The sequence below is a fragment of the Macaca fascicularis genome, chromosome X (assembly GCF_037993035.2).
Source record: "Macaca fascicularis isolate 582-1 chromosome X, T2T-MFA8v1.1".
Taxonomy (NCBI): domain Eukaryota; kingdom Metazoa; phylum Chordata; class Mammalia; order Primates; family Cercopithecidae; genus Macaca; species Macaca fascicularis.
Window position 1 is genome coordinate 2414524 of NC_088395.1, and position 12712 is coordinate 2427235.

The 12712-nt window shown below is 46.3% G+C and overlaps 1 protein-coding gene across 1 annotated transcript in view; it reads left to right on the plus strand.

The window, feature by feature from the left end:
* The window catches only part of CD99 (CD99 molecule (Xg blood group)), a 54769-nt gene that overhangs the window by 31513 nt on the left and 10544 nt on the right, over nt 1–12712 (plus strand). Inside the window, exons 5-9 of the mRNA XM_074030205.1 lie at nt 368–412; nt 1061–1123; nt 3306–3353; nt 4063–4113; nt 7561–7674. Of these exons, the coding sequence (XP_073886306.1) occupies nt 368–412; nt 1061–1123; nt 3306–3353; nt 4063–4113; nt 7561–7674 (321 nt within the window). The remainder of the gene's footprint in view (nt 1–367; nt 413–1060; nt 1124–3305; nt 3354–4062; nt 4114–7560; nt 7675–12712) is intronic.

Below are 12712 nucleotides of genomic sequence, written 5' to 3' on the forward strand. Positions count from 1 at the left end.
GGGATGGGGAGTCAACAGGAGAAAATCATGTGCAGGCGGAATTGGAATTTCACCTTGGTCCAGGCAACACAATTCATTTATAAATTACTTTATTTCTGTCTCTCTCTCCCCTGCCCCTCCTCTGAGAGCTTCTCTCCTAGCTCTTTGTCTCTCTGTGTCTCTTTTTGTTTTTTACTCTTTTAGTCTGAGAGAATAGTGATGTAAAAATGGTCAGGAATTCACTTTTTCTAATGAGATCCTGGTCAAGCTGATATTCAGAAAAGTATTCAGGAATGTGGGGCTGTGGTGGTTTTTCGATCTGTTCATGATCATTCCTTCCTCGTTTCTCTCTGAAATTTGGTATTAACTGCTTTTTTCCCTCTTTTAGGGGATGACTTTGACTTAGGAGATGCTGTTGTTGATGGAGGAAATGGTGAGTATTATCCTTTAATCTCTTCTGCTGCTGGCCTGCTTATTATCACCCAATTATGATCATTTCAGAGAGAATTCTCCCATTTAAATTATAAAGGGAGCCAGCTTTCACAGTGGAAACCTAGGGAATAGGTATGTTGGTTTGTTCTTGCTGTTGTCGTTGGGTTTTTCTTTACAACCAGTACATGTGCTTTTATTTTAAAACTGTTACAGCCTTTGGAAGGACATGAGACACATGTGCCTACCCTGGCCAGGGCTGGCCTCACGAGCATGTGACCTGTGCAGTGGCACGGGACCCCATGGCATGTTGGTTTGACATGGGCACCATACTGGTTTACTGTTCTGGTGCCGCCGTCTTGGAATACTTAACAGAATTTGAAAAATGGGTCCCACCTTTTTATTTTGGCCCCAGAAATTCTGCAGCTGGTGTGGATACCCGCTTTAATTTTTATTGAACATACTTGAAATTAAGAACTGTGGCTCAAAGTTGATGGGAGGAAATTGGCAGGAGACTGTGTGTATGGGTATCCCCACCAGGACAAAGGCCAAGGTCCAGTTTCTGCTGAGGGAACCGTCTGTATGTAAACTGATGTTTCATTTTCTTTACTGCAAGGCACTTATCATTGCAACTCTCATCTTTCACAAACAGACGACCCACCACCACCACCCAAGCCGAAGCCAAATCCAAACCCCAACCAGGCTGGTTCCTCTGGTAAGAGTCTCTGACCCCGTGAGCTGTCTCCATGTGGTTCAGAATTCAGTGATATTTATGTCAGCTGAGACGAGGTGATTTCAGATGAGTGTGTGCTTACTGTTGACTGCCTGTGCAGTGTAATGCCCGTGTTCATGTAGTGGAAAATGTACCTTTCAAAAATAGATATTCAGCTTGGATTTTATTTTTAATTTGCTTTTTTTTTTTTTGAGACAGAGTCTCGCTCTGTCACCCAGGCTGGAGTGCAGTGGTGCCATCTTGGCTCACTGTAACCTCCACCTACTGGGTTCAAGTGATTCTCCTGCATCAGCCTCCTGAGTAGCTGGAATTACAGGCACACACTGCCATGCCCAGCTAATTTTTGTATGTTTAGTAGAGTCAGGGTTTTGCTGTGTTGGCCAGGCTGGTCTCGAACTCCTGACCTCAAGTGATCCGCCCACCTTGGCTTCCCGAAAGTGCTGGGATTACAGATATGAGCCACTGTGCCTGGCCTAGTTTGCTACTTTTACTTCCAAGTTCCATCTTATGGAACTTCTAAAAAATTGAATACAAGAATTTAAATATAGACTTAATAAAGAGAAAAGTATTGGCATACACATTCCTTATGGAGAAGCTAGTGTGTTTTAAATCTTTTTGCCCTTAAATATTTAAGAAAAAAGTATTTTCTGACATATTACAGCATTTTCAGTGTAATTTGAATAGCACCAGTTTTTTTTTTAGCTGAATGATTGTTGAAAGTTTATATGCTTAGAGTTTTTTTGTTTACATATTTAATTTTTAACACAGAAATATATTAATGATGTCCACATCTTGTTGACATTTTGATGGCAATTAGTGCTAGTATTTTATGTATCTTTTTTTTTTTTTGGAGACAGGGTCTCACTGTGTTGTCCAGGCTAGAGTACAGTGGTGTGATCATATTAAACATAGGAGCATACCACAGCCTCCAACTCCTGGGCTAGAGAGATCCCCCTGCCTCAGTCTTTCAAGAAGCTGGGGCTACAGGCACACAGCACCGTGACCAGTTAGTTTTGTCATTTTTTGTAGACATGGGGTCTCAGTATGTTGCCCAGGCTGGTCTGAAACTCCTGGCCTCAAGCAATCCTCTTGCCTCAGCGTCCCAAATCTCTTGAGATTATGGGCACGAGCCACCTCACCCAGCCTATATATTAATCTAAATGAAATAAATTTTAAGCAAAGTTCCAAGTCTTTTGTTTATACTGCATTGTAACATTACTTTTTGCTTACTGATATTCCATGAACATTTTTTCATGTCACATAATCATTTCTATCGTATGACTTTTACCGATAATCATGTACTATTACATACTACATATATAATTATATACTTCCTTGAATTCTGAAAATGTTGTGTTTCTTCTGGCATTTTAGAATTATGAATTAACAAAGCAAATCTGAGTCAACTCCATGCACTATTTTTATTCCTTCGAGGAAATTTCTAGCATTCAAGTTGTTTAGATCAATGTGTATGAGTACTTGTATAGCTTTTGACCTGGTTTTTAATTTGCTGCAGAATTTTAGCAATTTATTTTGATGCCAGGGGTGTGTGCAAATGTCCCTGTCTTCACACCATCTCCAATATTAGTTATCACCTGGGAAACCTTTGCAAATAGTGTGAAATATTCCGTCAACTTTCTCCTGGTTTCATGACTTTACTTCTAAAATTAAAAAAAAAAACAACCTGCATCCATTGGCCGTGGGTACTTCTTATTTTGTGTATTGTATGCTTTGCCTTTTATTCTTATATTCTGATATGACATTATTGATTTATAAACCTTCTTCATTTATTTACAGACATTAAATATTGCCAGCATGCAATATTATGCTCACGTTTTTCCACTTTATTTATGATTTTTTGTTTTGTTTTGTTTTGAGACTGAGTTTAGCTCTTGTTGCCCAGGCTGGAGTGCAGTGGTGCCATCTTGGCTCACTGCAACCTCCACCTCCAGGGTTCAAGTGATTCTCCTGCCTCATCCTCCCAAGTAGCTGGGATTACATGTGCCTGTCACCACACCCAGCTAATTTTTATATTCTTAGTAGAGATGGGGTTTCACTATGTTGATGAACAGGCTGGTTTTCCTGAGTTTTTCCTTTATTCTAAGACATGAAGACCCTTGGAGGAGTTCCAGGTTGACAGATGATGCTGTATTTTCTTTCCTAGGTAGCTTCTCAGATGCTGACCTTGCGGATGGCGTTTCAGGTGGAGAAGGTACAGTTACCTTGTTTTCTGTCTCTTTTCTCTCTCCATCCCATGATGCCCACCTGCTCTGCAGAATCACTACAGGGTCTAAACTCTCAGCCGTCTGTGAACTCACAGTGAAATGTTCAGTCATTTCTGTGGGAACTGCCCGTTTGCTGAGGCTTCAAGGTTGTGGGAAGTAAAGGCTGCCCCATAGAGGATTGGTCCTGGGGGAAGAGTTCAGGGCCCAGGCAGCTGTCCCACTTTTCTGAGGGACAGGGCCTGTCGAATGGGCCCTTCTCACCACCTCCTCACCCATCCATTCACCTGTGTATTCTTTCGAATAGCTAGTGTTGTTTCAGCTTCGTTTTATTGGGCTGTTTTCTGTAATTTAAGGAACGTGAATATTAAAGCCCTAAGAATAAAGAGAGAATGCCTGGGAGTACAGGTTCTCAGAGTACCCCTGGAGTGTAACAGGCAGCACCCCAGCTCTGTAGCTGGGTAACATGCACCCCCACAGAGTGTAACAGGCAGCACCCCAGCTCTGTAGCTGTGTAACATGCACCCCCACAGTGTAATAGGCAGAGGCAGGACTCCAGCTCTGTAGCTGGGTAACATGTATCCCCGTAGAGTGTAAGAAACAGGACCCCAGCCTCTTCACGGTCCTGGCTGTGAATTTTTCCTTGATCCCGAATCTTCCAGATGCAGATTGTCAGCAGATGTTGCTTTTGTGTTGCAGGAAAAGGAGGCAGTGATGGTGGAGGAAGCCACAGGAAAGAAGGGGAGGAGGGTAGGTGCACCTGGCTTCTGCCATATTTCTTCTTGTCTCTCCCATGTGGTGGTGAGAAGGGGAAGCAGAATGTCTGAGAGCTGGCGGACTACACTGGCATCGGCCTCCTGAAGCTACTGGCAGGAGACACGGGTGTTCTGTGCCCAGTGCTCCCAAGTGGTATAGCCACAGAGGTCCCCCCAGCAAACCAGCCCTGCTCCAGGTGCCCACGTGACCCAGATTTTACATTTGGTCACCTGCCCATGATGTTCTGGCTGGCGATCTGATCCCTACATCATGCTTAGCCTTGTCCTTGTGTTTACTAAAGCTCCTACACTCACCCTAACGATCAGAAGCTTGTGACGCGGCATCCTCCATTGCGCTTGGCCCTTGAGAACGTCAGTGACCAGGTGGGAGGTGGGAATGTGGATTGCTCCCACCCTGGCTGTAACAGGCATTGTGTTCTCCATGAAAGTGCCGGTGATGTATCTCCTGTCTCCTTTTTCATAACCTTTTCCCTTAGATGGGACAAGAAAATAACAACAGAAAGAATTCCTTTTAAAACTGTAAAGAAAAAAAAAATGAGGTAAGAGAAAGAGAAAGTAGGGAGGAAGGAAGAAGGGAAGGAAAGAAGGAAGGAGGGATGGAGAGAGAGAAGGAAGGAAGGAGGAAAGAAGGGAAGAAGGAAGGAAGAGAGGGAAGGGAGGAAGGAAGGGAGGAGGAAGGGAGGGTGGGAGGAAGGAAGGAAGGAAAAGAGGAAGGGAGGGAGGGAGGGAGGAAGGAAGGACAAGAAAGACGGAGGGAGGGAAAAGAGGGAGGGAGGAGGAAGAAGGGAGGGAGGGAAGGAAGGGAAAGAGGGGAGGGAGGGAGGGAGGGAAAGAAGGAAGGAAAGCAGGAGAAGGGAGGAGGAAAGGAAGGAAGGAATGAAGGAGAAGGGAGGAAAGGAATGAAGAAGAAGGGAGGAAAGGAAGGAAGGAGAGAGGGAAACAGAAGAAAAGAAGGAAAAGAAGGAAAGAGGGAAGGAGAGAGGAGAGAGAAGAGAGGGAGGGGCGAGGACAATAGCTTCGTCTTTTAGTATCTCACATCTCTAAAATTCTCAGGGACTTTGCTTCTAGCAAAATGCCTGGTTTTAAGCAGCTTCTTTGGCAGAAGAGGTACTAACTTGGCCAAAGATTTTAATACCTGTTTGCCATTTTAATCGCTGATAAAATGTGAATTCTTAAAATACGCAACGAATGTTTGTGGAAAAAGAAAAGTGGGTAGTCTACCCTTGTTTTAGGTAGTTATGATTTTTATGGATACAGTTCTTGAATTCTAGGCTTTCTTTGAAGAGGTAGTAATCTGTCTGTAGCCCTCACCTGGGACTACAAGGTCATTTAAAAAAAAATAGCTAAGAAAACCCATGTCTGGCATGTTTATGGCAGGCCGTCGCTCTTGGCCTTCTGGAGAGTTCATGTTTACTATGCCACTTCATCAGGGAGGGGTAGTTAAGCTCGAAAAATCTTTCCATGACATGACTGTGTCTTGCACATATTAAAGACTGGCCGAGTGAACACACCACCCACAGACCATGTTTGGAGCCAGTGTTTTTGCTGAAAGTCAGACAATTCTCCTTCCCCGTCATGGAGGGCAGAGAAGATTCTATCTGGAGAAGGGTCCTCTAAAGCTCACATCTGGCATTTGGAATTAAGAATCTCTTCATCGGCTGGGCGCCATGGCTCACACCTGTCATCCCAGCACTTTGGGAGGCTAAGGCGGGAGGATTGCTTGAGACCAAGAGTTCGAAATCAGCCTGGCCAACATGGTGAAACCCCTTCTCTACAAAAAATACAAAAATTAGGCCAGGTGTGGTGGCTCACACCTGTAATCCCAGCACTTCGGGAGGCCAAGGTGGGTGGATCACTTGAGATCAGGAGTTTTGAGACCAGCCTGGTTAACATGATGAAACCCCATCTCTACAAAAAATACAAAAATTAGTAGGGCGTGTAGCATGCACCTATAGTCCCAGCTACTCGAGAGGCACAAGAATTGCTTGAACCCGGGAGGCAGAGGCTGCAGTGAACTGAAATCATGCCACTACACTCCAGCCTGGGTGACAAAGTAAGACTGCATTTCAAAAAAAAAAAAAAAAAATTAGCCAGTGGTGGTGGCACATATCTGTAATCCCAGCTACTTGGGAGGCTGAGGCAGGAGACTAGCTGGAACCCGGGACGCAGAGGTTGCAGTGAGCCGAGACTGCACCATTGCACTCCAGCCTGGGCAATACGGCAAGACTCTGTCTCCCAAAAACAAAAAAGAATTATTGCTGGAATGACATTTTTTAAAAAAATAGGCTGGGTGTGGTGGCTCATGCATGTAATCCCAGCATTTTGGGAGGCCTAGGCAGGCAGGTTGCTTTAGGCTGGGAGTTCGAGATCAGACTGGGCAACATAGCAAGACCCCAATTCTATAAAACCACAATAATTAACCAGACATGGTGGTGCACACCTGTAGTCCCAGCTACTCAGAAGGCTGAAGTGGGAGGATCTCATGAGCCCAGGAAGATTGCGGTGAGCTATGATTGCATCATTGCACTGCAGCCTGTTTGACAGAGTAAGAACCCATCTCAAAATAATAAACAATAATAATAATTACATAGATATGGATTTAAAATATTTGCATTGAAACCCAAAGCTGTTTTCAGGGGGTGAAAAACGAACATTCTAACGATACAGAACGCTATGGCAAAGCACCAAGCATTGCAGGTCTTTGCTTCTTCATCTTCTGCCCCTACCTGGGCTCTTTCCTCCAGGTTTGATGTCCAGCTCTCTCTCTTTTTTGTTTTGTTTTGTTTTGAGATGGTGAATTGCTCTGTCACCCAGGCTGGAGTGCAGTGGCACGATCTCGGCTCACTGCAACCTCCGCCTCCCGGGTTCAAGCGATTCTCCAGACTCAGCCTCCCGAGTAGCTGGGGTTAAAGGCGCCCGCCCCTACTCCCAGCTAAGTTTTATATTTTTCATAGAGACAGGTTTTACCATGTTGACTAGGCTGGTCTCGAACTCCTGACCTCAGGCGATCCACCCGCCTTGGCCTCCCAAAGTGCTGGGATTACAGGTGTGAGCCATTGCGCCCAGACCCAGCTCTCTCTTTCCATAGGTCTTTGTCTGTCTTTGTCTCTGCCTTGGTTCTGCTGAGCTTCTTCCTGTACCTCGCTGGCCTCTCTTCATGTCTCTTTTCTCCCAGCTCCACTCCCTCCACGGTCTGACCAGGTCTGCCCAGCATGGCTGGCGATGGGAGACTGTGCCTTGCTTTGCCTTCCTGTGTACCATTCTCGGCGTGCTCCCTTTGCAAATCGGTCAGCTCGGGTGACTGAGATGTTCTGAGGATCTTGGTGCTCTCAGACTGACTGTCTCTGCCAGCCACTGCTCCCTGGGATCTTCTCTGCACTGTGCATGTCTCAGTCATGATGCTGTGTGCTTCCTCCTGCAGCGGACGCCCCAGGTGTGATCCCCGGGATTGTGGGGGCCGTCGTGGTCGCCGTGGCCGGAGCCATCTCTAGCTTCATTGCTTACCAGAAAAAGAAGCTGTGCTTCAAAGAAAACGGTAAGGCTCGCTCTGCCAGTGCCACTCCTTCATGCCTTGCTGATTGGAAAACTGTGCTTTCTTTAAAAGGCAGAGACCAAACTCGGGCTGGCACGAAACAGGTGCACGATGACTGGTGGTTCGTGAAACCACTAAAACTTTGGAATCAGACCTTCTGGCTTTGATTCCAGGGCTGTTCTGCCTTGTGTTTCATTGTGTGAAAGTTTACAAGTTCTCACTGCTGCAGTGCTTGGGTTTTTTACGTCTACAAAGTGGGAAATGGTTGGTACATACGCCGAGGAATTGTTGCAGGGGCTAGAGACAGTCCTGCAGGAAAGCCTCCACAAGTTTCCCTGCAGAGAGCAAAGGTGGAAGACACTTAGCTCTGATGATTCCTGCCTTGTTATTTACAATCAATGTCATCATTAGGAGGAGAGCCGTGATGAGGGGGCTGTCACGGTCCTTTCTTCACCCAGGAGAGTTAAGTTAAAACCCAGCACAAGGCCGGACACAGTGGCTCACAGCTGTAATCCCAGCACTTTGGGAAGCCAAGACGGGTGGATCATGAAGTCAGGAGATCGAGACCATCCTGGCTAACATGGTGAAACCCCATCTCTATTAAAAATACAAAAAATTAGCCGGGCGTGGTGGCGGGCGCCTGTAGTCCCAGCTACTCAGGAGACTGAGACAGGAGAATGGCATGAACCCAGGAGGCAGAGCTTGCAGTGAGCCGAGATTGCACCACTGCGCTCCAGCCTGGGCGACAGAGCGAGACTCCGTCTCAAAAAACAAAACAAAACAAAAACCAGCACTGCGGATTCCCTTTCTGTTAGTACTGAAAACCCACACGCACCCAGGACCTGGGAAGTTTCTTGGGTCGGGACTAAAATTTACAGGGGAATTAGGAGGAGCACGTACTCACCATTGCAGTCCTCCTAGGCCAGTCAGCAGGCTCTTTGGGATCTTGTATTCAAAAGTCCCTAAATCATTTAGGATCCGCCGTGAAGTTGGGAAGTAAACCCTGCTATTTGGAACACAGCTAACGTGCATGCATCACTGGGCAGTTATGTTTAGCTCTGGCCTCCCTCTTGCATGACCAAGCAGTGTGGTTTGCAGGGATCTCATCGACCGGGAACAGCTACTCTTATTTTTCATTTTTTTTCTTGAGGCAGAGTTTTGCTTTGTTGCCCAGGCCGGAGTGCAGTGGCGCAATCTCGGCTCACTGCGTCCTCCAGCCCCCCGGGTTCAAGCAATTCTCCTGCCTCAGCCTCCTGAGTAGCTGGGATTATAGGCGCCCGCCACCACGCCCGGCTAATTTTTGTATTTTTAGTAGAGAGCGGGTCTCACCATGTTGGCCGGGCTGGTCTCCAACTCCGGACCTCAAGTGATCCACCTGCCTCAGCCTTCCAAAGTGCTGGGATTACAGCTGTGAGGCACCACACCCGGCCAACAACCACTGTTTTATGGAGGAGCCCCTGGGGTCCTTCACGCCTCTGGGTGTCTGAACATCTCACCCTACTTAGATCTTAAGTCCTGACTCATTCTTGGTCACTGATGTCATCCACCCAAAGCACTGCTGCCTGAAGATTTTAGGGAGATTCCTAGAACATTTGAATAGATGCTGGTATGGACAAAGTTAGACCGTAGGGGTGGAGTTTCCCCGTAATCTCCCATCATTCCAGCATTTGACATCCACAGACGTTATTTAGAGTGTAAAATGGAGAGTCCTAAACAGCTTTCAGGTCTCAAGACTTTAAATGAGCTGCGGGTGTTTATATTGCCATTCTTGCTGTGGGGTTTTGGGCAGTGTGTGGAAGACAGTTGCCTCCTACCTGCTGGGTGGACTAGTGGGAATGGTGTTTGGTTGGTTGTTTGTTTATTGAGATGAAGTCTCAGTCTGTCACCCAGGCTGGAATGCAATGGCTCCATCTCAGCTCACTGCAACCTCCACCTCCTGGGTTCTCCCACCTCAGCCTCCCAAGTAGCTGGGATTACAGGTGCACACCACCACGCACGGCTAATTTTTGTTTTTTTAGTAGAGGTGGAGTTTCATTATGTTGGTCAGGCTGGTCTCGAACTCCTGACCTTGGGTGATCCGCCCGCCATGACCTCCCACAGTGCTGGGATTGCAGGCATAAGCCACCGTGCCCAGCTGGCATTTGGCTGATTGAATGGCAGTGTTGAGCGAGGCCCAAATGGACAGATTACCACCTTCAAGGAGATGCCTATAAGAGACCTACAATTAGAACCACGTTGGAAAAAAGCAAACAGCAAAACATTCTTCTCCCCTCTTGCTGCTTCTAGAAGTAGCAGAGAGGTTAAAACAGTAGGGACACAATGAAAGGGAATTTGTGTTTGCTTTTCAATGACATTTCTTTTTCTTTTCTGAAACTGTTCAACTCACTGCGTAATATTCAACCAGGAGGTATGGAAGGCTTGTTTGCCAGGACAGGATGTGTAATATTCTAGATGTTTTATTTCAAACTCTCGTTTTTTTTTTTTTTTTTTTTTTTTTGAGACGGAGTGTCGCTCTGTCACTCCGAGTGGAGTGCAGTGGCGCAATCTCGGCTCACTGCAACCTCTGCCTCCTGGGTTTAAGCAATTCTCCTGCCTCAGCCTCCCAAGTAGCTGGAATTACAGGTGTGCATCACCACACCCGGCTAATTTTTATGTTTTTAGTAGAGACAGGGTTTCACCATGTTGAACACACTGGTCTCGAACTCCTGACCTCAGGTGATCCCCCCACCTTGGCCTCCCAAAGTGCTGGGATTATAGGCGTGAGTCAAAGCACCCGGCCTCTAGCTCTTTTTTAGAATCCCAGATAATTGTTGAACACTTTCGCATTAAACTACAAAATCTCTGATTGATGATTCTCTGAAAATCTTTGGGTCAACCCAAATTGGATTCATGAGTTGCAAAGGATGTTTATTACCTTGTGCATGCGGTCTTAGGAACTTTTGGGATCTTGTAATGCTATTTCATATTCACATCCTGTATTAGTCTGTTTTCACACTGCTATGAAGAACTGCCTAAGACTGGGTAATTCATGAAGGAAAGAGGTTTCATTGATTCACAGTTCAGCATGGGCGGGGAGGCCTCAGGAAATTTACAATCATGGCAGAAGGGAACGCAATGCACCATCCCATTATCATGAGAACAGCATGGGGGAACCTCCGCCATGATTCACTGACCCCCACCTGGTCTCTCTGTTGACACCTGGGGATTATGGGAATTACAATTCAAGATGAGATTTGGGTGGAGACACAGAGCCTCACCATACCACATCCCAAGACACACGAACTTGGGAAGGCACCCAGGAGGCTTAATAGGCTTGATTTTGTAAAAAATTTGGAAATAGAGTTGGGAAAAGGAAAAACAATATTTTCTCTGCCTTATCCGCGCCCCCACCCCTGAGTCTTGGTCTTGGGTGGGAGCATTATCTTCATTTATTGCAGGAGGTGGGGCAGGCATGAACAATGAAAGCTCTCACTGAGTAGAAACAATTTTCCTAGATTTTTCAAGAACAAAAGCAAATGTGTCCCGGCCTGGTGGCCCACACCTGTAATCCCAGCACTTTGGGAGTCCGAGGAAAGAGGATCGCGTGAGCCCAGGAGTTCAAGATCAGCTTGGGCAACATAGCAAAACCTCATCTCTGCAAAAAATGTAAAAAATTAGCTGGGCGTGCTTGCATATGCCTGTGGTCCCAACTACTCTGGAGGCTGAGGCATGAGGATTGCTTGAGCCCAGGAATTGGAGGCTGCAGTAAGCCATGATTGCACCACTGCACTCTAGCCTGGACGACAGACAGAGACCCTGTCTCTAGATATAAAAATAAAAATAACTTTTTTTTTTTTTTTTTGAGACGGAGTCTCTCTGTGTCACCCAGCCTGGAGTGCAATGGCGCGATCTCGGCTCACTGCAGCCTCTGCCTCCCGGGTTCAAGCGACTCTCCTGCCTCAGCCTCCCGAGCACCTGGGACTACAGGCGTGCGCCACCACGCCCAGCTAATTTTTCATATTTTTAGTAGAGACAGGGTTTCACCGTGTTAGCCAGGATGGTCTTGATCTCCTGACCTCATGATCTGCCCGCCTTGGCCTCCCAAAGTGCTGGGATTATAGGCGTGAGCCACTGCGCCCGGCCCCCAAAATAATTTTTTTTAAAAAAGCATCCTTTCTGAAGAATTGGCTCAGGGGAGTCCAAGATTCACTTTATACTACTGAGATGCTAGGGTAATTTTCTTCTAATATTTTCCGTAAGTCTTTTATTCTGATGCCAAATTAACAGAAGGTCCAACTTTCAATTCCTGGTTTGCTTTCTAGTTGTCCAGGGATTGATTTTCTTGGCCTTTTGTAAATGCACAAATCAAAGGACCAAAAAGAAAATAAATAAAGCCTAATAAGAGAAGCAAGAGATGGTGAAACCCCATCTTTACTAAAAATACAAAAATTAGCTGTGCCTGGTTGTGGGTGCCTGTAATCCCAGCTACTTGGGAGGCTGAGGCAGTGAATTGCTTGAACCTGGGAGGCGAAGGTTGCCGTGACCCAAGATTGTACCACTGTACTCCAGCCTGGACAACAGAGCGAGACTCTGTCTCAAAAAAAAAGAAAAAGAAAAAAAGAAAACGAAAACAAGGCACTATTCTATAAATGCCAAGACACTGCCTCAAAAGAGGACTTTTCCAACTGCATCCACTCACATCTTGGTTTTTATACCTGAATTATAAAATGAGTTTAATGTTTATCTCAGTGACACAGTTTTATTAGTAGACATGGAATTGTGATGTTGGATCGAGGTATCCGGAAGACAAAAGATGTCAGAGCCCTCAGCCTCTGTGGCAGGATTTTGCTTTATGGGTTTGGTTTCTGGGATGGTGATTTTGAGATCTTGCAATCCCATGGGTTTGTGGGGAGCTTGGAGATTTCATAAGAAGGATGTGAGTATAGCATGCCCCGGTCCTTCAAGAAACCATGGGCCAGGCGCAGTGGCTCATGCCTGTAATCCCAGCACTTTGGGAGGCTGAGGCAGGCAGATCACCTGAGGTCAGGAGTTCGAGGCCATC